This window comes from Lampris incognitus, chromosome 2, assembly GCF_029633865.1.
Source record: "Lampris incognitus isolate fLamInc1 chromosome 2, fLamInc1.hap2, whole genome shotgun sequence".
In the NCBI taxonomy this organism is placed as follows: domain Eukaryota; kingdom Metazoa; phylum Chordata; class Actinopteri; order Lampriformes; family Lampridae; genus Lampris; species Lampris incognitus.
In genome coordinates, this window is record NC_079212.1 from 129935524 (window position 1) to 129959480 (window position 23957).

Genomic DNA, 23957 nt, shown 5'->3' on the forward strand with positions numbered 1-23957 from the left:
CATTTGAGGTATCATGATCTGACATCTCAGATTTTGAGATCTGTGGTATGATGTCTGTCTTTTTCAAGCAGAATATGAATATGTGGTGCTCAACCCTCCGTTAACATTCATATTAATTTCAAAGACATCACATCGCACAGAGGAAGCCATTTGTAAACCGTTAATTGGGAATCAGCTTGTCGGTGGTCCAGTGCAGTGTTGTTTGTTTTTGGTAGAAAAGGGTTTGGGGCTGGATGAGATTAGTGACAGCGTGCTGTCGTGTGTTTGTGTAATGCTCCAGTGTGGCAGTGGGGGGCAGACCACGGCTGTCCGTGACCACGGGCACAGTCTCCACACTCATCTAGCAACGGTTGCCATGGAGACAAGACTGGGCCATCACAGTGAGCAGGCCATACCTAATGGAGAGAAACAGAGGGCAGTGTTGAGCCCGGTGACAAGAGGACACACTCGTAGTCCTATATTGAGTGTATTTCCACATCTGTGTAGTGATGTTTGAGTTCATGACCTCTTCATCTAAAGAACCATTCATTACTGATTGCTATTGTTGTTGTTGTTTTTTTAAAAAAAATTAATCTAAAGAGTCCTGTAAAAACAGTATTTCTATTCTGTCACCTCAAATAGCCTGCATCTCTACCTTGATCCTTATCCAAAGTTTTGCATTTGGTTATACCTACAGAACCACAACAAACAATTAAATTACTACTAAATTCAAAAACCAAAACAAAAGTTACTAGCCAGCGTCAAAAATTGACAGTTATCGACCTTCACCTGTACAAAGACTGATGTAAGATAATGAATGTAAGATGTAAGTAAGATAATAAATCATTCATTTATCCATTCAGTGTGTATTGGCTTAAGGGTATTAATGACTGTTTTCCCATATCTGATAGCAGTACCTTTTAGTGATTCACACAGTCCAACATCCACAGTCCAACAACATACAATGGTTTAGGGTCTCTCTGGACAGTACAGAAAGGGATAGTTTGGATTTATTAATGTTAGGTGGTATGCGTTACCATGAGATGGTTATGGATGTATGGACATTAACTTGGTCACCGATTCCCATGGTCAGAGATCTGGCTGCTAGTCCCAGCGAACGGACAAAAAAAACCCCAGCAGTAAATGGGGTCAAATGGGGTCAGCTAAGTAAAACGTATTAATCCACAACGAAAACACGTAAGAAAAACTGGTAACCATTCACACACACCAATACAACCTCTTTGGCGTATGTCCAGTGCTTGATTCTCCTCTTGGAACGCTGTGTATCTTGGAACTGCTTTTGGTTGTTGAAGAACACCTGCTTATTACTATGTACTGCAGCCTGTTCACATATCACCCCACCTGTCGGCTTTTTTTTTAGCGCTAGCTTTTTTTTTTTTTTACAGAAAACAGTAGTGTTTTCAGAGGAAACCAGTTTGCCGTTTTGCAGAAAATAATGGCGTACACCTGTGCTTTGCCTGGCTGTAGCAACAGCGACCTTTCCGGGTCACTGCATATATTTCGGCGGTTTCCGATATGTGATTTAGACGGACGGTTGTGGCTGGTTGTGCTCTGTTCAAACATCCATACTGGCATGAACAAGCTAGAAAGAATTTTGTGCGTGAACTGTGCGTTTCACATACAATGTTTATGTTCCCATACATCCAGAGGAGAAAAGCAAGCGCCGAGTTAAAAGCACTGCTCTGCCCACACGAAAGTAGTGATGCTAGCTAATGTTACATACCTTTGCCTCTCTCTCTCTCTCTTCTGCTTCCACCTCTTTCTCTTTTTCTGTCCATTTCATGTTCATCTGACGGAGTGCTAAATCTGTATATCCAGGCACGTAAAGACATCCATTGGGGTTGGTAGTAAAAGGTATATCTTACAAATTCAAATCAACTCAAAATCAACAATGACTACGTCAATCAGTGTTGATAAAAAGTCAATTAGCTGATGGGCGGCATGATATACTTTCCTCTGAAAACACTGCGCTTTTTTTCTGTAGCAGCAGTTCACACTGTCTTTTCTCAGTGCATTTTCTTAGAAAACAGCTGATGGGTAGCGTCACAGATGGACCTCCCTTCTTGGTCTACAATAATCAAACCCTTAGCTTTTAGAGGGCATACAGTTAAAACCTGACCTGGGATCAGTAGTTAGTTAAGGAAAATGTCAGTTAATTGTGGATGGCTGATGCTGATTGGGGTGATTAAGCAGCGATTAGCCCTCACTATCTGATTATCTGGAGCCGTGCATGGATTGCTCACTAAGGAATGGAGTCAGGATGATAATGGATAACCTGTAAAATAGTTCATAGCTTTAATTCTAGCTTATCATAGCAGCTGAATGATATAAAGCCATTTGTCTTTAAAGCTGACGCCTCTGACTGCATCCTGCATCCTCGGTTTAACAAAAGCAAAAGAAATTCAGTGTGAAGTTAAGCTCTAATCATAGCCTCTGTCTGGTAATGTGTCCCTTGATGTTGAAGAGAGGGGGGGGGGCGACTGAAGAGAGGGCAACAACAACAATAAGGATGACAACAACAACACACGTTGTTTGTTACTTTAGGTGCCAGACTGTTTGTGTATTCAACAGTGATACAACACTGTGCATGTCCAAACAGAGGCGGCTGCCAAATCTGAGTTGGCTAAGCCTGAAAAAGAATGACATGGCATATTACTGTGTTTGTGCTTTTATCAGTCAGCCCAGTGCTTTGTGTTTGGAGGAAGACGGTATTGCTTCATCTATTAGAAGGGGCTTGGATGTAGAAATGCTCTTAGATTGCCCTGTGAAACTCGCGTGCATAACAAAGAGCCTGGAGATCACCCAGGGACTGGGTAACCAACAGCTGGGAGCCAACAGCCGTAACTACCGCTCAACAATATACGTATAAATGTTATAAACAGGTCACTTAAAAATGCCTGTGTAGCATAAACACAACTGCGGGTTTTGAATATTAATCAAGTCACCGGGGTTCAGGTGTCAAATATGCGATGACGTTGTTTGTCTCGAACGTGGGCTTATTCAAGTCTGCAACTGCCGCCATTTCCAAATCATCAGAAATCAGTTGAATCGTTCCTTTCCCAATACTGCTACCCGGTGAGCAGGGGGATCAAGTTTCACTGGAGTTCTGTTTTTCCATGCTGTGAGTACAGATGTCCACCGCCAGTGGAGGGTCTAGCTGGTGCCATGTCTGCTCTGCATGTCTGAGCAGGGCCTTGGCTGGCTGATCAGAGCCGGGGAGGGCTGGCTGCTCTCGATGGGAGAAAATGCCTGGAAAGAAGTGGAGCTTTTCACATTTCAGCTGCGACAAAAACTCGTTTGATGTTACGTCTGGCTTTCTCTGATGAGGTCTTTTCAAAATGACAGTTTTTCTCTCTTTCGTCCTCTATCTCTCCCTCTTGCTTTTGTTCTCTCCCCGTCCCCCTCTCATTATCTTAATTGTTCTTTCTTTATTTCTCTTTCCATATTCCTTCTTAATCTACTTCCCCCCACTCTCTTTCTGCCATGGTTGCATGTCTCTTTTCCAAAGTCTTGCTCTGTTTGGGAAGGCTTATGGGAAATCTGTGACAGGTGGGACGTGTTTGGGGAATATGTCATCTCTGCTTATCTGTTTGAGCAGGGATTTGGACAAACTGTTAGCCCTCCCAATGCATAAACACAACTACCCAACCACTCCTAAATACCCTCCCAACTACTCCTGATGCTTTCGCTGCCTGTCCACCACCAATAGTCAAATGCAGCCAATCCATAAAGAATTCATTGCAAAGCCATCAAGAGACCAGTTTTGCCGAAGCATCATCAGTGACAAGATTTGAAGATTTATGAATCAAAATCAGAATTGTGTAAAATTGTATCATCAAGTTGAGGGGAAAATATGAATCAAATTGGAATTTTTTTTAAACCCCCCCCCCTTTCTCCCCAGTTGTACTTGGCCAATTACCCTATTTTCTGAGCCATATCGGTCGCTGCTCCACCCCCTCTGCTGATCCGGGGAGGGCTGCCGACTATCCCATGCTCCCTCCGATACATGTGGAGTCGCCAGCCGCTTCTTTTCACCTGACAGTGAGGAGTTTCGCCAGGGAGATGTAGCGCGTGGGAGGATCATGCTATTCCCCCTAGTTCTCCCTCCCCCCTGAACAGGTGCCCCAACCGACCAGAGGAGGCGCTAGTGCAGCGACCATGACACATACCCACATATGGCTTCCTACCCGCAGACACGGCCAATTGTGTCTGTAGGGACGGTCAGGTTTGAATCCGGGAAAAAACCTGGGATTCGAACCGGTGATCCCTGTGTTGGTAGGCAACGGAATAGACCGCTACGCTACCCGGATGCCCCTTAGAGTCGAACTAGAATTCTTATGCACACATTAATTATGGACACACAGCTTCCTTAAGAGCAGCATTTTAAACAGCAAGGATAGGGTAGGCTTAAAAAACAAAGGTCTCAACAGCCTCCAAACTGGCCTAATAAGGGTCCATATCCACATGGGCAGTGATTTTTTTTTTTTTAATTTTATTCGTCATCAGAGCCAACATGTTAGTCAATCTAGGGGTCATTATAACATAGTACACTAATGATCCAGGCCCAAGCCACATAGTAGCACTTAATTGGCTTATGGTGTTAGTCTACTTTGCTGTGGTTTGAGGGGGCTAACTAGTTACTTTAATACTTAAGTAGAGGTGAGTAGTGTGACCTTCCTGACCTTAGTTTGTTGAGATGGTAGAGGACTTTGCTGGTAGATTTAGCATTTATGCGTCTTAATGTTATTGCTCATGCAGTGGTTCTCTATAAGACAAACAAAAAAACTTGATATCCAAATATTTTTAAGGTAGTCAGCTTTTACACTAGTCAGCAGCAATGAGAAAAGAGAGAGGGCTTTTGGTGTAATGTTATTTGACCTAACACCTGAATCTGAACACTGAAGTGTACACCATGAAGTGGCACCATGCTTTAAAATCATATCATCAATAAATCCATTCCGGTCACATACTGTGATGGCTATGGGAGATTTGCACAATTGTCATTCAGATCAGTTCCCTGGAAGCTTTGTTTTTGCTAAGCATTTTGTCTGCCGCCATGCACAAAATTTCCCCGGAAATATGGGGACTGCTTTGTGGCAGTTATTACTTGTTTCCGTATTCAATAAATAATAGATATCAAAGGATTTTACTATACCTCATCTGTGAACAAAGCACCTCTTCTTCCGGAATATTCTCTGGAGCTACGGCTTGTAAATAAATACATGTGTCTTGTTGCTATGCTATGATGAAAAAATAATTTCCATCATCATTGCTACAGTGATGTAAAAATACATTGCCGATATCAAAAAAACTACTTGGTGCCAATTTGGAGTCGGCAAGGCAGAAAGAAACCGAGGACAGTGTGCGATAGTTTCTTTTGCATTGTTGAGCCTGGATCTTCTCCTACACAGCTGTCGATCTACAGGTGTGCAGAAGGTCTGTTCTTTGCCATTTTGGAGTAACATCATCCCCCAGTAACAGTGTGTTTTGCCCTTTTTTTATCCCCCCTTTTCTCCCTGATTGTACTTGGCCAGTTACCCCACTCTTCCCAGTCATCCTGGTCGCTGCTCCACCCTCTCTGCCGATCCGGGGAGGGCTGCAGACTACCACATGTCTCCTCCGATACATGTGGAGTCGTCAGCCGCTTCTTTTCACCTGGCAGTGAGGAATTTCGCCAGGGGGACATAGCGCGTGGGAGGATCACGCTATTCCCCTCCCCCCAGTTCCCCCTCTCGCCTGAACGGGCACCTCGACCGACCAGGACACATACCCACATCCGGCTTCCCGCCCGCAGATGCGGCCAATTGTGTCTGTAGGGACACCTGACCAAGCCAGAGGTAACACGGGGCCTTTTCTCATATTTGAAAAATGCTTAGAAATAGGAAATTTTAGGGAGGGGTCTGTGCTGCAGTGCTGCAGACAAGGACTGGACTCAGTGTCTCTTATCAGTGAAGATTGTAACATTCATATTCATTTATTTATATATCTTTTTATTTATTTATTTTTGCAAGTGTAATATGTCTGTGGAAAAAAAAGTACTTGGACATTTAAACATTCGGGACTTCATGCCTATGGCATAATTTAACCATCAGGGATGCAGTATTTTTAGATTAATCACAGCAAATGCGGCATTTTATCACCTTTAAAAATGCAGGGGTGGGTATCGTTAGAATTTTAGTGATGCCACAACTTCTATTTATTTTGCTAATCGCTTCGTTACTTTATCAGTATTCTTATCGGTTCTTTTAGACTATTTCACAAGAAAAAAGACAATTTACTAATAACAGAATTAACATTTGTTTATTGTTTTCTAGCTGCTAGCAGAAAGTAACTGGGCTCGGCTGGGAGTGTTGATAGATGGAAGACGGTTGTGCTGGGCCATGGTGGCTGCAGCCAGAAGGGGCCAATTATTGTAATGATTTGTTATTAGCCTAATAGACTTGGTGTCTACAGCTCTGGCACGGCATACCTTTGGTGGTTGAGGAAGATTGGACTGTGAGCACAGCAGTGAACAACTACATATTTTTGCAGATTTATACTATACTTGGTCAGCAGATGTTTGGATATATTGTTCGTGTTGCCTCCCTGACTTGCAAGGGTTTTATTGCACTTGTGGTAATGAGCACTGTCATCGTCAACTCAGATGTATCGTAACGGCTTTATAGAGCATTTTGTTCTCTCTGCCATGATGTCACAAACATCTCAAGTTGCATGTTGTGTGAGCACAGCCCCATGTTTCACTCCAAGACCGACACTGAGACAGAGAAAGAGGAGAGAGAGAGAGCAGCAACAATATGATCACAACATTCCTATAAGTTCCTTGAAAACCATGTTTGTCCTTATAGAAATATCACCCCCTAATTTCTCCAGAACCGATGGCAGAACTGATAATCAAGGTTTTACTAATTTAGAGCTGGTTCCTGTTTTGAACTGGGTTTTGGGGGCCTCCTTATACAGATGTCTAATGCTGAGATTATATCCTAGACTGATGTCTTTCATTAAAATCACTCAAATAACTGTGACTATTCTTTTAGTGTACGTTTAAGTGTAGCTGAGCTACAAAACATGCAGCCTTTGAGCGTAGCCCACCCATGACACTACTAGGCACCAGCCGTGGAATTTTGTTAATTTAGGGGCAAGGCCATATGGTCTAGACCAGAGTTGCATTAAAATTCTGAGAGCACAAAGGCCACATGTGAGGGCAAAAAGGCCATTAAGTCAACTATGATGAGTTTGAGCCCAAGGAACTATATTTTCATATTCTAACATAACTGATTGTTATTGATCCCTGTCATTCCTGAACTCGAAGAGCTCAATGCTAATTTGCATATTCCTACAACATTTTTGTATTCAAGTAAAAAATTAGTACTTTGATTTAAACAGCTATTTATTTTGAAGCTATTAGATACCATAGTATAAAATAAGTTATTTTATTCTGAAAATAAAGTAAGCTTGTTTGGGATTGAAGCACGATGCATGGCTAATTGTGTGTGTGTGCATGTGTATGTGTGTGTCATGCAACCACACTAATTAGTTATGTGATGCTTTACTGATCAGTTGTCTGACTCTTGACTAGAGGATGGGAATGGGAAGTCAGAGTTACACTGCCTTCTTGGTCAATAGGAATGAATGTCTGGTCTCTAACAGAGTTTCCACAGAGAGTGGCAGCTTGTTGTTTATTCTGGTCGCAGGATGGCTGCAGAGTGGGTGTGGAGTTTCTGCACATTTTCCTATGTGTAACAACCTGACAAAACCTGACTAACCATCTTTTGCATTTAGACAATTCAGTGACAAAACAATTTTCATTTGGAAAGTGATATTTTAAAGGAGATCGGACATTTATCATCTCTATGATTACTGTTAATTTACGTTGGTGCCCATATAGGTGACAGACATCTTCCCCCATCTTCCCCATCTTCTCTGGTGTGGGAAGATGGAGGCGCGAATTCACATTTGCAGCCGCCTCACCCAGTACTGGTGTGGGAAGTTGGCAGCCCAAACTTACATTTACAGCGGCCTCACCCAGTACCATCCACGCAGTGTCTTTGTCCACGTCTGCATCTAAGTTTGTGTCTTCGTTTGATGGCTCTCCCAGCCATCAAATACTTTGAGAACCTTGTCCAGAACCACTGTCTTCTGGGATTCGAATAGTCTCTTGCAGAGGGGTTAAATTCAGCTCCACCCCCAGGTACACTGCCTGCTCGCTGGGATGGGGTGAGCTATTTTCCCCAACTGATCGTGAACCTCAACCTGGTTTGATGCCTCAGCAGTTGGACAGTATGCAGTTTGGCTTGGTTCAAAGAGCAATCCATTATAATGAGGTTGCCCAAGTAAAAGAAGACCCTCATGCTGCAGCACTAAATCAGCTGGAGTGCCACAACCACAAAGTTTGGAAAAAGTGAGAGGGGCGAGGGAGTATCTAAACAGGAGCCTGTTGTACTTGTACTGCTAGTCTGTGAAAAGCAAAAAAATTAGGAACTTCCTGTGCGTGGGTGTTATCTTGACATGAAATTAAGCATCTTTCAGGTCAGTAGATGTGAGCCAAATGCCTGAATCAACAAGGGATTGCATGTGTGCAATACACTTGTTCAGAGATGGTCCAAAATGGGGGGGGGGTAAATGGAAGGAGAAAGAGGAGGTTGAGGTTGCAGCGCAGTGAACAGAGAGCGTCCTGTTGCACTCTTTCCGCTTGGCTGTTGATGGCCTCAACTGCTGGGATGGTAGAAGGGTCTTGAGACTGAGCCTGTGATGTCTGGGAGGCGTCTTCATTGCCAGCGGTAGATGGTGCTTGAGGCAGGCTCTTTCTTCCTTCAGGTTTTGAAACTGCTCTGCCCTAGGGTGAGAGTGGGGCACCAAGCTTCTAGGTCTTAGCGCTTCAGGGCAGCCATGTTAAGCCAGACCCGTTGAAAGCTGAACGTGTCTCAGGCCATGACATGGCCAGTGGCGTTGGTGACAGCTCTGGTGAGGTAGCGTTAACCAAGCAAGTCTTTTCTCCAAGTTGGTGGTCTTACCTGTTGTCATTGATAACAGGGACATGCCCAGTAATGTGTTGTATACAGTCATCACAGTCTGCACCGCCAGAAGGAATATTTTGTTCAGAAATTCCACTAGCTCCTTGTCCAGTGCTGCAGGGGAGCAGGTCTACTAATACCTGACCAGGTAGCAGAGGCGGGGATGAAGTGAGCACCTAAACCATCCAATCCAGGTTTTGGATGTTTAAGAGGAATTCCCTGATGATCCTGCCCACTGTAGTGAAATTGATGTAGGTGGAGATGGGGGGGGGGGCAGTCTGTATGCCGGTGGTGATCTGCTGGCAGGGACCTGCAGTGCAGGCAGGTGGGGCGGTCTTCAAGGGTGGTGGTGGCTTGCTCTGCTCCTAAGCATATGTAAGCACACTGGGTACTCTCACTGCATGTTTCTCAGAGTTCATCATCCAAGAGAGTGGTGCTACTGCTTCTCATTTCACTTGACTAATATGAATTCTGTAAATTTTTCATTCTGAAAGTTTGCCTCTCATTTCCATACACAGCCCCATGTGGTAGTGCACTCATCTGCCAACTTACAATGTGAATAACAACATCAGTTGTTGGTCTGCCTCTACAGGTCAGCCCATAATGACTGCAAAGCATGGAGATGAGCATGAGGACGATATAGATCATGGTTTCTGGGTAATAGACATGTACCTAAGTGACTGCCTTCTGCTTGTTTTTTAGTCAGGCAGTCCTTCACGGCCCTGTCAATTAAACTGTCCTGCCATTGAAGGATGTCTGCTCATTTTCTTTAAAGCAGTCTTCTTTCATCAAGATAAAAGGAAATAAAAAGACATACGGGGAGGACAGAATCTACATAACTTTATTTCTATTTACGTCGGTGGGTCTAGATCCAGTTCTCAGGAACCCCCTGTACTGCTGGTTTTCTAGTCTACCAGGTGGTTAATTACATTCACCATACATTTGAATTCATATTCAGGTATTCCAGTCATCTAATTACAACAGGTGAATTTAATTAACTATCTGGTGGAACAGCAAACCAGCAGTACAGGGGGTCCTTGAGGACTGGATTGAGAACCACCGGTATATGTTATTACTCCTTGAAGTGTCTTGATGCATGCTCAATAATCCAGGTAAGAAAATCAAAGGAGGTTGAAATCGTTCATCTGGATACGTCTATTGAGAGAAACGTTTCATCACTCATCTAAGTGACCCTCTTCAGTCTAAAGAAACTTTTTTAGACTGAAGAGGGTCACTTAGATAAGTGATGAAACGTTTCTCTTAGTAAACATTGTGTCCAGATGAACTGATTCAGCCTTCTTTGATACTCCCTGAAGTGGTGTCGTGGAGCATGAATCTGTCATGCTCGACGGTGGAGGAGGCCTGAATTGGCGCTCTCACACTACAAAGCCAACTTGTAATATTCTTTACAGTTCTTTTCTCTGTATTTCTGGAGTTTGTAGATTAATCTCGTCCATTCATTCATTCATCCAATGACTGCTGGGATAGGCTCCAGCATCCCCGTGACCTTGAGAGCAGGATAAGCGCTTTGGATAATGAATGAAAAATAAATAAATACACTCAACTGGACCGATCTCTTAAAAACCTGATTTAGATTTGCCAATGCCATTTTCTAATTTCGTCTGCCCACTACCACTTGCCCGACCCAAAACATTGATATCGTTGATCGTCACTAGCGCATTGACATCTATTGGTCTCTCCCTGAAGGTTTCCCCATTGCTCTCCAGTAAATGGTCTGTCCAAGTATGTGTGGGTTTTTGGCCCTCCATTGGCCCTAGTGTTGGCTTGCAACCTGTTGCGAGGATTACAACCCAGTAATATGTCTGGATGGGAGAGGGCCAGCACCAATTTCCTCCCAGGAAGAGCTTAGACAGTGGGTGGGGGGTCAACTTTGCCTCACAGACTGTTTACCAAATGCCCACATCTTATCTTTATCTTTGCATTGGCTTTGCCGCTGATTAATCTTAAGTACAGCCTTCTAGTGTTACTCATGGCAAAGGTCAAAGAGCCTTGTGATTTATTACTTAAATGCAAGTTGATCAGGATCAGGACATTAAGATCTGATGTAAGGACCATAATGCTAAGAATTCATTACGTGCTTTAAGATGTGTATTTATCTGTAACGTTATTGGGTTTCTGTCTTCATATCGCCATTTTTGTTCTCCAACCCCATCTCCTTATATTGGTCCTACAGTATAAGTACTCTTTGGTTTGGTTGTAACTTGATGATGTGAAATTATATAAAACAAAAAAAGTCAGCCTCCCCATCTTTAAGAGGTCAGGAGCTGTTCACACTGTGAAGATCTGATTTTGAACAAAGTGAACAACATTTGTCTTTTGTTAACTAAATTCAGCCTCAAGGTGTGCCTTTGTCATTACTGGTCATGTGACTTGACCACCAGCCATTTCTTTTGTACGTGTGAATCCAATTAGTTGACATGTTGATAAAATTTGGTTTTGCCTGTCTTGCCTCTGACATGTCTTTATTGCATTATTCTACGCTCATCCTGCCAACCCATGCCTGACTGTTTGTCTCTACTATGCTAGCAATCTCAATCATCTCATTAAACACATGAACACACACACACACACACACACACACACACACACACACACACACACACACACACACACACACACACACACACACACACACACACAGTTTCCATGGAAACAGAATCCAGGGCCGTTTATGACTGGTTCTTTGCCCAAGACAACCAAAAATGGCCTAAGCGGCCGTTCAAAGATTGCACATAAATATTGTGTGTGTGTGTGTGCGTGCATGCATGTGCATGTGTGTTTGTGTTTGCGTGTGTGTGCATGTGTGCGTGCGTGTGATGATTAATGAGGCAAATGCAACCATGCTCAAATTGAATATAAATGCGTGAGCAGTTTGTTGTGTCTCAAGGCAGCATTTTTGGTTGGATGTTAGAGTCGAACGTTGCTCTGTTCGGTAAATGGCATTTTCATTTTTTTTCTCTTTGTGTTACATTTTCTAGGATGTGTGTGTTATTCGTCTACTCACATTTGATGCACTAGTAGGGGACGAAAGCATTATTGGTTTGCGTTCTTGTTTCGTCACAGCTCCGTCTGCACACTTGTTGACCGTGAACAGATACACACGTATTATTACACGCAGGCATAGACATTTTACAACCTGGCTACCCCTGGCTACCCCCCTACTATGGCCGAATGTGTGTCTGAGACCCAGATGGCCTAGCTGTGGGTGGGGGCTTATCCGCTGTGCCAAGCGTGGTGCTAGCTAGCTGAGCTTTGGCCAGCTTTAGCTTGACAGAAAGGGAGAGCCTGGCATCTAAGGTAACCCCCTCAAGTGACAATGTCAGGTGTTCAATGTGTTGTCAAGAATACAACTCTCCTCGGCATGTAGCAACACAAACTAATTTTTCTTTGTCAGAAACCAAACTGTGAGGCCTGCTCACACTTTGAAAAGAATTCAGAAGAGCCATCACTAGGAATGTCCTGATCCAATGAAATGATCGTTATCAGAGCTGATTAACGCTCACCTAAACTGATTGGTATCTTGGTATCGGCTGTCTAAAACCAGATCAAATTCCGGGCTTTTCCTTCTTTTTCTGTCTTGCCTCTCAGTCTATCCCATCTGCCATATAGATGTCGGGAATGCCACATTGTGCTCTGTCTAGGTGTCGTAAACTGATATTATCCACAACTTGCTGCAACAAGGCATGTGTTTTATTATGTCAACAAGTGATGAAAACGTCTGCAGGGTGGAACTACTTTAAACTGGAAAATGAAAGCATCCCAACAGCCAGTTGTTAGAGCTGTTATATTTCATATCATCTTTATGGTTTATTAACCTTATTTTGTTAAAAAAGAAAAAAGAAAACCCTAAACAGACAGCTGTTATGCTTGTTTTCTTTATGCAGAGCTATTGTCAAGCATATCTTACCTAAACTGGATTGGTTTTATTAATATTAATATGCTCAAAGTGTGCACTGTGCAGCTGTAGTATGCAAGACAATATAAATATCAGATTGGGAATCAGTGTTGATAGATACTCAATACTAAAGGACTTGAATTAGATCAGCGGCACAAAAAAAAAACTTGCTCAGGACATCACTAGCCATTAGACCTCTTAGGATGTCTCTCTTTTGTGTGGCCTCACCACTTTCACACATAGAGAATAGACGAACGCAGCGGCAGCCATGATGTTCAGATTGCAGTTATGTCATAACCCAGTTTTCCTGTTTGTGTCTTTTTGACAGGAAATAAGCTAAATAAGGATCTGAAACACTACCTGAGCCAGCGCTTCCAAAAATCGTCTCCTGACCATGAACTGCAGCAGACCATTCGAGACAACCTCTACCGCCATGCCGTGCCTTGTGAGTACAGAGCTCTCAACTTGATCCTTCATCTGTTCTCCCTCGTGTCATTCTGTCTCCTCTGGTTTCATCTGTATGCAGCCTCAGACACAGCCAATTACCTTTGTTCATGTGACTTCCCACTATGTTGTAGTCTATATAACTGTTGTATAATATATGAGGAAATCATACCAGCAACAAACAACCCTTTGGTTAACTTGAGAGTGAGAGTGCAACATGTTGGAGCATGTGTTGGAGGTTGGACTAGTTACCGATCCATATATTGATCCGGTGTATATGCTTGACTCGGGAAGAAATTGCACACAGACGTACTGTATAATCAGCCACTTCAACCTGATTAAGTCCAAGTCACGCATGGTTTGTGGTTGGCTTTAAGTTATCATGTCAGATTTGTCACTGAGTAGACCTGTTCATTGTCAGTAGTCGACCACATTTGAGCCAAACTCTTGTACTGTGTGTGTCAGTTGTGGCATGTGGATATGTATTTTGACACATATCACTTTCCACCTTAAATGGAAGGGACTCCACTGTTCCTCACCTCAAGCCAAAGAGAGGAGGTCTGTTGATATGGAGGAAGTCACACTGTCCTTCATACGTTTGATCAGTCATTATATCTGACGCTCTCCTGTAATCCAGTATTTCTCTTTATAACCTAAAGGTCAACCAATCAATCACTCAATCAATCAATCAAACTTAACTCATTTGGCACATTTCGTACATTAAAATGGAATTCAATGTGCTTTACAATAAGTGAAACTACACAGGTAAAGAGAAGGTAAAGATTAAAGAAGAAAACATTAAGTTTAAAAAAAATGTCAACCCTAACGAAATGTATGAAGAAGATATAGAAGAATTAAACAAATTGAATGACATGGAATCAAAATAAAATTGATTTGATCAGAACAGATAGCAGATTAAGGGTGAATTAATAAAAGATGGGGTTAACCTCATCTGAAAGCACGATTAAAATATGTTTTGAGTAAATGCTTAAATGCTGCCGTTGAAGTGGCTGTTATCAATTTGAATGGGAGACCATTCCATAGTGTGGGGCCATGTACACAGAAAACTGGTGGACGGCTCTAAGTACAAGTGTGAATGCACCCAAGACGCATTGAGGATGCACTGAGATCTGATCGCTCAGACCACATTTGGAGATGGTCTGGGTCACATATGAACACATTCTTTTAGCACTGTGTATATGTCCTGGGCCACATTAAAGGACTGCCAACTCAACTGACATCTTCTGCGTAAGTGGTAGTACGTACTTATTCGTGCTGAAATGGCATCATATTATGGTCTTCTCAGACAGTAAGCGCCTGCATACCCACGTGGATCCCCAGGGTCTCCGTGTGCTCCTCATGTGAATAGACAGGCAGAAAAGCACTCTGCGAGTAAACGCCAGATGCTCTACGCATGGTAACCATGGAAATGGCATCCGTGCACTACTGTATCCCTGTCAGTACAACTGTATTTTCTCTATAGGCTATAGCAACATATTAAAATGTATCTTCTAGAAATTGAACGAGTTTAACTAAATAACATAATTTCTAACATTCAAATTAGTTCAGTTAGTTTGTTTACTCGTAAGTTGAGTTGAGTTTAGTTTAATTGAGATATATACCTTTTTAGAAAAGAGCTATATATACATACCAATCAACCAAAGCATTGAAACCTCTGACAGGTAAAAGAATAACATTGATTATCTTGTTACTATGGCACCTGTCAAGGGGTGGGACAAATTAGGCAGCACGTGAACAGCCAGTTCTTGAAGATGATGTGTTGGAAGCAGGAAAAATGGGGCAAGTGTAAGGATCTGAGCGACTTTTGACAAAGGCCAAATTGTGATGGCTAGATGACTGGGTCAGAGCATCTCCAAAACGGCAGGTCTTGTGGGGTGTTCCCGGTATGCAGTGGTCAGTGCCTACCAAAGTGGTCCCAGGAAGGACAGCTGTTGAACCAGCGACAAGGTCATGGACACCTAAGGCTCATTGATGCGCATGGGGAGTGAAGGCTAGCCCGTTATGTCCGATCCCACAGAAGAGCCACTGTAGCTCAAATTGCTGAAAAAGTTAATGCTGGCTATGATAGACAGGTGTCAGAACACACAGTGCATCACAGCTTGCTGCATATGGGGCCGCATAGTCACCGGTCAGAGTGCCCATGAAGATCCCTGCCCTTTGCCGAAAGTGTCCACTGTGGGCACATGAGCCCATTGTGGGCGCTGGACTAGACCATGGAGTAATGGAAGAAGGTGAGCTGGTCTTGTGAATCACATTTTCTTTTACATCATGTGGACAGCCAAGTGTGTGAACATCATTTACCTGGGGAAGTGATGGCACCAGGATGCACTATGGGAAGAAGGCAAGCCGGCGGAGACAGTGTGATGCTCTGGGTAATGTTCTGCTGGTAAACCTTGGGTCCTGGCATTCATGTCAACGTTACTTTAACACGTGCCACCTACCTAAACATTGTTGCAGACCAAGTACACCCCTTCATGGCAACGGTATTCCCTGATGGCAGTGGCCTCTTTTAACAGGATAATGCATCCTGCCACACTGCAAAAATAGGTCAGGAATGGTTTGAGGAACATGACAAAGAGTTCAAGACGTTGCTTTGGCCTCCAAATTCCTCAGATCTCAATCCAATTGAGCATATGGGATTTGCTGGAAAAAGTAAGTCATGTCTATGAAGGTCCAACCTCGCAACTATAGGACTTAAAGGATATGTTAACTAACGTCTTGGTGCCAGATACCAGAAGACACCTTCAGAGGTCTTGTGGAGTCCATGCATCAATGGGTCAGAGCTGTTTTGGTGGCACAAGGAGACATACACAATATTCGGCAAGTGATTTTAATGTTTTTGGTTGATCGGGGTATTTGTGTGCGTGTGTGTGTGTGTGTGTGTGTGTGTGTGCGTGTGCGTGTGCGTGTGCGCGCGCACGTGTGTGTTGATCGGGGTATGTGTGCGTGTGTGTATGTTTGTGTACACGCACACAACAAATCTTCCTCTCACCCTTTTTTGGGTGGTGAAGTCAGTTTTATTTGTACAACCTATGATCACAAATTACAAATTTGCCTCAAGGGGCTTTATAACAACACGAGATCCTGTCCTTAGACCCTTACATCGGATAAGGAACAACTCCCTAAAAAAAAAAAAAAAAAAAAAAACCTTTAACAGGGGGAAAAAATAGGAAGAAACCTCAGGGAGAGCAACAGAGGAGGGATCTCTCTCCCAAGATGGACAATGTGCAATGGATGTTGTGTGTACGTAATTTACAGAGTACAACATTGAAAGAGAATAACAGAATTATAAATAATGGAATTATAAAATATATGAAGAATATGATGAGGAGGATGCCAAGCAGTGTCCAGATGCCATCGGAGCAGCCCAGGACCCGATCCACGTGGCCACCATCACCATGTACACACAAAAAAAATCAAACACATTAGTCACACATGTAAATGAGAGAAGGATATAACATTAAAACAGAATGAAAAAATGATATGGATTTATAAGATATGTAAAAAGAAAATGTGATGAGGGGGATGCTAAGCAGTGTCCAGGTGGCGACCACCATCACCATGGAGACCTGGGAGGAGGATAGACTGCACACAAGGGAGACTCACATCACACCATTCACACACACAGAAGAAGAGAAAAGAGAAGACATCATTCAGAGAGAGAGAGAAAAGACGTGTGAGAGAAGAGAACCGTTTGCTATAGTCAGTCTATATGCTATAATCTCGTCAGAAGAATAGTGCTTGGTAAATTCAATGAGACAGAAACCGACCCGCCATGCCTTACAGGTTGTGAAGCACTCAACTTAAAGGCAGCTAAATATAGCCTAAGCAAAGCGATGAGTTCTAAGTTTGGATTTAAAGAACTCAGCAGACTCTGATCATCTGATGGCAGCAGGCAGGTTATTCCACAACAACAGGGCCCGATAGGAAAAGGCCCTGCCACCAGCTGACTTCTTTTTAACTTTGGATACACACAGGAGCCCTGTATTTTGAGAGCGAAGAGCTCGAGATGGAATGTACGGTTTAAAGAGATCAGACAGGTAAGCTGGGGCAAGCCCATTTAGGATTTTGTAAGTCAGCAGAAGCACCTTGAAGTCTGATCTAATATGGATAGGAAGCCAATGAGGGCAGGCAAGAATTGGTGCAGTATGGTCAAATTTCCTAGATTTAGCTAGGATTCTAGCTGCAGCATTCTGAACAATCTGAAAACTTTTAGAACTAGCACGTGGCAGACCTGAAAACAGAACATTACAATAATCAAGTCTGGATGAAACAAATGCATGTATTAGAGTCTCTGCATCAGCCATGGACAGGAAAGACAGAGTTTTAGCTATGTTAAGTAAGTGAAATAAGGCACTTATTTAGCAATGTTAAATAAGTGGAAAAAAGGCAGTCTTGGTGATTTCTTTCATGTGCTTATATCAAAGGACAGGCTGGGATCAAACGTAACACCAATATTTTTGGCTGCCACATTTGTGAAATCAGAGTTTTCAGTTGTTATTGTTACTTGATCAGTTGGTGTCAGGGTGTGTGTCTTCCTCAAGCTCGCGTCCTCTACCAGAGGCCTGGAAGTTTGAGGGTTCTGCGCAGCATTGTAGCTGTTCCTAGGGCTGAACTCGTCTGGACAGAGACCTCAGATGTTGTTCCTGAAATCTGCTGGAGCCACTCTCCCAGTTTGGGGGTCACAGCTCCTTGTGCTCCTATTACCACTGGGACTACTATGGATTTCACCTTCCACGTCCGATCTAGGTCTTCCCTCGGCACTTGGTATTTCTCTAGCTTGTCATGCTCTTCCTGATAATGCTATCGCTTGGGATTGCTACATCGATCACTGCTGCTGTCTTCTGGTCCTTTTGTTGACCACTACAATAGTATCTAGTTGGTTAGCCAGCACCTGCTTGTCAGTCTGGAACTTGAAGTCCCACAGGATCTTAGCTCTGCCATTCTCAACCACCTTTGGCGGTGTCTCCCATTTGGACTCAGGGACTTCCAGTCTGTATTCAGTACAGATATTCCTGTACACTATCCCAGCAACTTGGTTATGCCTTTCAGTGTACGCTTTCCCAGGTAGCATTTTACACCCTGCTACTAAGTGCCGGACTGTCTCAGAGGCGTCTTTGCACAGCCTGCGTCTTGGGTCTTGTCTGGTGTGGTAGACCCCTGCTTCAACCGATCTGGTCCTGACTGCCTGTTCTTGTGCTGCTATGATCAGAGCCTCTGCGCTATCCTTCAGTCCAGCCTTTTTTAGCCACTGTTAGTATTTCTCTATCAGCTACATCTTCTATCTGTCAATGGTACATCCCATGGAGGGACTTGGTCTTCCATGATACCTCCTCTTTTTCTTCCCCTGCACTCTCTGGCTTCTACTGCCTGAGGTGCTCACTCAGCAGTTCTTCCTGGGGGGCCCTCTTTCTGATGTAATCACGGATGTTCCTTGTTTCATCCTGGATAGTGGCCCTGAAACTCACTAAACCTCGCTCCCCATTTTTTCATTTATTGTATAATCTCAAGCTGCTGGACTTCAGGTGGAACCCTCCGTGCATTGTGAGGAATCAGGAACCATTTATTTGTCATTTCATCTTATGTAGTGGGTACACAAAAGAAACGAAATTCCATTTCCCCCAGCCCACAGCAGTGCAACACAAAAGACAAAAGCACATATCCAAAAACCTCCAAAAACCACACCACCAAAAACATACAAAAACAGAGGAAACAAAGGAAAAAGAAAAAAAAAGAAAAAAAAACAGCCAACAACACAGTCCATTCAGTGCATCACAGTCCAAAAACTTCACTGTCCAGAGAACAAACGCCAGCCAGGATGACTGTCGGAACTGCCAGTCTGCATGGGCTAGCAGTTAGCTTAGCCTGCCCCGCTTCCGCATCCTGTCAGACCGCCCTCGGCATTTCCTCTTCAGCACAGCTCCAGGCAGGGCCGTGATCCTTGGGCCCATCGGATGCAGCAGACCAGGTTCCCTCAGCTGATCCAATGCTAGCTCTCCAGCCAGACACCTTCGACACACCTCCCCTGCACTCCACATGACGATCCAGACGCATACGCAGGCAAAAACACAGCACAGTCGACGCTAGGCAAGGCTGCCGCCTCGTTGTTTCCTCTTGAGCAGGGTCGTGGGCTAGCAGTTAGCATAGCCTGCCCCGCGTCCTGTCAGACCGCTCTCGGTGCCTCCTCCTCAGGCCCACAGGACACAGCAGACCAAGCTCTCTCAGCCGATCCAGTACCAGCTCTCCCAGCCAAGCGAAATCGACGCATGTCACACGATGACCCAAACTTAGATGCAGGCATAAATGTGGACAAAGACGCTGCATAATCAGCACTGGATGAGTCCGCTGCAAACGTGAATCCACGCTGCCATCTTCCACATCGGAAATTGTGTGTGAAGATAGCGAATGGGATGGCGAATGTTGATGGGGAGAGGAGTTTCCATGTCCTGATATCTGTGGCCTTTATCTCCTCCTTTGGCCAGCTTATTTTTCCAGCTGGGTATCTGACGACTGGTAGGGCATATGTGTTGGAAAATATTTGTGAAAAGTATAAAATCTCCCCCTTAGCTTGTCCAAGTCAACTTTCAAATGCATCTTGCACTTTTTACTCCATCTTGGCAACATTTATTGAGGTCCTGCCAGCATACTCTAATTTTAGAGAGCTCACAGTTAAAGTTATGATAACTATGCACTTCATGTCATAGAGGGAAACGGATAGATGGACAATGGTGGATGTTAGATGGTTGATGCCCTTACTTCTTTAGTCCTATGGGACCACTAAATCCAGCTGCATGAACCAGTCAGCACCAGGCATATCAGCCAGATATTTAAGATAGAATTCCCGCTGAATATGTATAAATAATTAAACACAAGGTAAGGGGCTCATTGTGGGTCACAAAGTAGATGTCATGTCCCATTTAGTAGAATAAGCCATTTCATCACCTCTCTATTCCTATGTCCTGTCACTCCAAAGGCATTATGTTTAGAAATAGTTTAATAATTTGAAAATATCAGATTAATCCTACGAATAGAAATTTCCTGAAGATTTGTAACCATCAGTATAATATATTGCTTGTGATAAATAGCATATATGTATAAAAAGAGTCATTATTTTTTTTTCTAGTTGTTTTTCGAAACTGTTCCATTTCCGTTACATTGACTTGCATCTACACATTGTAGCCCGACTGGTTGCTTTTGCATAAAGCTCTACTTGATGCTTAAATACTCTGACCTATGACTTCGCTTGAGTCTCATTCAATACACAAATTCACAGAACGCTGATGCAGTTTCAACTTTGAACATCTTATCCATCTGTAATTTATTTTCACTTTCTCTGTCTCATTAACTCAAATTTTCCCAATGACCCAATACCACCTCTTTTTTTAAATTGATAGTTATTTTCTAAATTGAAAAGGGCCCCTATCCTCTTTCCATAAACCTGCTCTTTCACGCTAATGATTCTCATCAGTTGGCTTTCCAATTAGTTTATTCATTTATCCTCTCACGCAAATTACTATCTGTATTCCTGAGGCTTTTTCATGGGAGTTTATCTGCATTACCTCCCCTGCCATATGTCAGCCAGACACTAGTGGAGGGTGGGGGTCTAGCCATAATGGCCTCTTTAATCACCGAGAGGTCTGTGGCACTCTAGTAAAAACCTGTTGTTAACTAGTAAACAAAGCATGAAGCTGCGCTCCACACTATAAGCTTGACGGGGTTGTAAAGTTTTGATTGTATTGTGATATGTAGAGGGCTGTCTTGCTTTAAACAGATTTTCTCTTTACTTTGGTAAAGTATATTTTCTCGGGTGTGAGATTAGTGATTTGAACTCTCGTTTGTGTTATGGGGTTAACCTTCCTGAAAGGCCACAACTCTAGCTGTGCACATAAAATGAAACATTTTAGCACAGAAGTGTGTAAGAGATGACATGTATGAAGTTGTGATCATGGTAGACTTTGCTCAGAAAAGGACAGAGAATGTGTGTGTGTGTGTGTGTGTGTGTGTGTGTGTGTGTGTGTGTGTGTGTGTGTATTTACCAGCTCTCTCCTCTTTGATTAGGCATATGGCATACCACTTCTGTAGTTTTACTGCGGAACTGAACATTTCACACTTTTCAAAGACAGCCTGTCTCCTTATCTGCCAACCTCCTGTGATGCTTTGCTTGATAGTTTCTGTTCAAAATTAAGGCCCAACATCAACTCTGGTGTCTCATTTACAACAGAAAAGGTCAAAAGCAATAATAACCTCCTTGGAAAATTAGGAGACTTTAATACTTAAGAAGAGCAGAAAGTAAGTGGAGAAATGTTAAACTGCAGCCTCATCTCAATATTTGCAAAGACTATTTCTCAAAAGGTAATCGGAGTTTTAATTTTAAGACCAGGATACTTCTCTAATTTGATCACCAATAATCAGGACATCCCCTCTGTGGTCTGTTTTCAAGAGTTGATTGACTAATTAATTAATCCATTGCCTGCTGTTGACATTGATCTATAGTACTCCACAGACAAATATGAAGATTTTCTTACATTTTCAGAAATAAGGAACATGTGGACGATCATCTAAATGTAACTTTGGCTGTTGTTTTTATCCCCTTTTCATCCCATAAGGACATTCCATACAAATTCACCAATGTAAAGGAAAATTTATTATTCAACATTCTATTCAAATCTGCAAGTTGTCCCCTATCAGGGGTCGGCAACCTATGGCCTTGCTATTAACATGGGCACGCAGAGCAATCCAATATTTTTTTAGTATAATTTGTTTTGATAAAAAATATTTTTTTAATATAAGATATAGCCTAACGGTGAGCTAAACGAACAATTTGATTTAAAATAATACTGAAATAATTAGTCTCAAAACACACCTTTGTTTTGGACACCAAGAGAGCGTACACAATGACATGGTCTATCATACCCTCCTCCCCCTCCCTCTGATCTGCCAGCATTACAGTGGTAGTGACAATGTTGCATAGCTAGCTAGCAACTGACGATGGCTGAAGCAATATTGTTTAATATTTGCCACTTTCAGCCATCTTCGACAAACGAATTCGTATTTCTTTTGCAAAAGGACAGAGCTGTGTGCTCTCTTCTGCGAAAATGCTGTGTCGAACTTCGTCATTTTGAAACAAGGCATAAGAAAAACTCCAAAGGCTGATAAAGCTGAATCAGCCAAAAGGGCAGTGGCCCAGTGGAAGCAAAGCAGCATGTTCACAACCCGATGAGCCGCCAAAAACCAAGCTACAGAGGGCAGCTATCAAGTCGCAGTGCATTGCTAAACATGGGAAGCCATTCTCCGATGGACAGTAGCCTATAGAAAGAAGGCTTTCCTCAGCAGTTCACAGGTCATATTTGATGGGTTACCAAACAAAGACACGCTCATCAACAGGATCCAAGAAATGCCCATTTCTGAGAGAACTGCAGAGGCGCATTACCAGAGGTGGCAAAAGTACACACGTTCTTTACTCAAGTAGAAGTACAGATACTTGTGTAAAAATAGACTCTGGTAAAAGTAGAAGTACTGACTCAACTTCTTTCCTCGAATATAAAAGTAAAAAGTACAGGCTCAGCCATTTCACCATGCTACCGTTATTTTTAGTCAAAGTTACATTATCACTGTGTTTTGATTTAGTTGAAGGCACAGATTAATTTGAAAAGTGTAGCCTGAAAATAGTCCTTGGAGAAAAGATCATTTTATGAATTCAAATGTCCATGACTTCCATCAAGGCACCGTGAATATTAGCCAGAGAAGTAGATCATTTTATGATAGGCCTATCCCCTGAAAATATGAATAATAATAATAATTTTTAAAAAAAACATGCGACAACACCGGTATAGTCCTTTTTCCCCAAATCGTTCAGCTCTACTATTATCTTAACCATTCCAACTTCAAATAAAATTACATCCGTCTGGTATCGCGAGACTATCCAAGATCATCTCCGCTAACCATTTATAGTCTGACTTATGAGTCTACAAGGTTATAATGTTAATAATTAATAATTCCCCTCAATGCATTAAAACTAAAGTAACAAACCTGTTTTGAAAATGTAAGGAGTAGAAAGTACAGAAATTTGTGTTAAAATGTAGGGAGTAAAAGTAAAAAGTTATCAGAAAAATAGATACTCAAGTAAAGTACAGATACCTGTAAAATCTACTTAAGTACAGTAACGAAGTATTTGTACTTTGTTACTTCCCACCTCTGCACATTACAGACATGGCTGAAAACGTAAGGCACCAGCAAACTCTTGCATTGAAAGATGCATCGGTATTCAGCATCGATATTGACGAGGGCTGCAGACTACCACATGCTTCCTCCAATACACATGGAGTTGCCAGCCACTTTATTTCACCTGACACTGTGGAGTTTTGCCAGGGAAATGCAGCACATGGGAGGACCACGCTATTCCGGCCAGTTCCCCCTCCCACCTGAACAGGTGCCCTGACCGACCAGAGGAGGCACTAGTGCGGCGGCCAGGGCACATACCCATATCCAGCTTCCCACCCGCAGACGAGGCCAATTGTGTCTGTAGGGACGCCCAACCAAGCCGGAAGTAACACAAGGATTTTAAC

At 42.9% G+C, this 23957-nt stretch overlaps 1 protein-coding gene across 1 annotated transcript in view; it reads left to right on the forward strand.

Annotated features, from left to right (window-relative positions):
* The window catches only part of magi1b (membrane associated guanylate kinase, WW and PDZ domain containing 1b), a 212782-nt gene that overhangs the window by 70668 nt on the left and 118157 nt on the right, over positions 1-23957 (forward strand). Inside the window, exon 2 of the mRNA XM_056273056.1 lies at positions 13256-13372. Coding sequence (XP_056129031.1) covers positions 13256-13372 — 117 coding nt within the window. The remainder of the gene's footprint in view (positions 1-13255; positions 13373-23957) is intronic.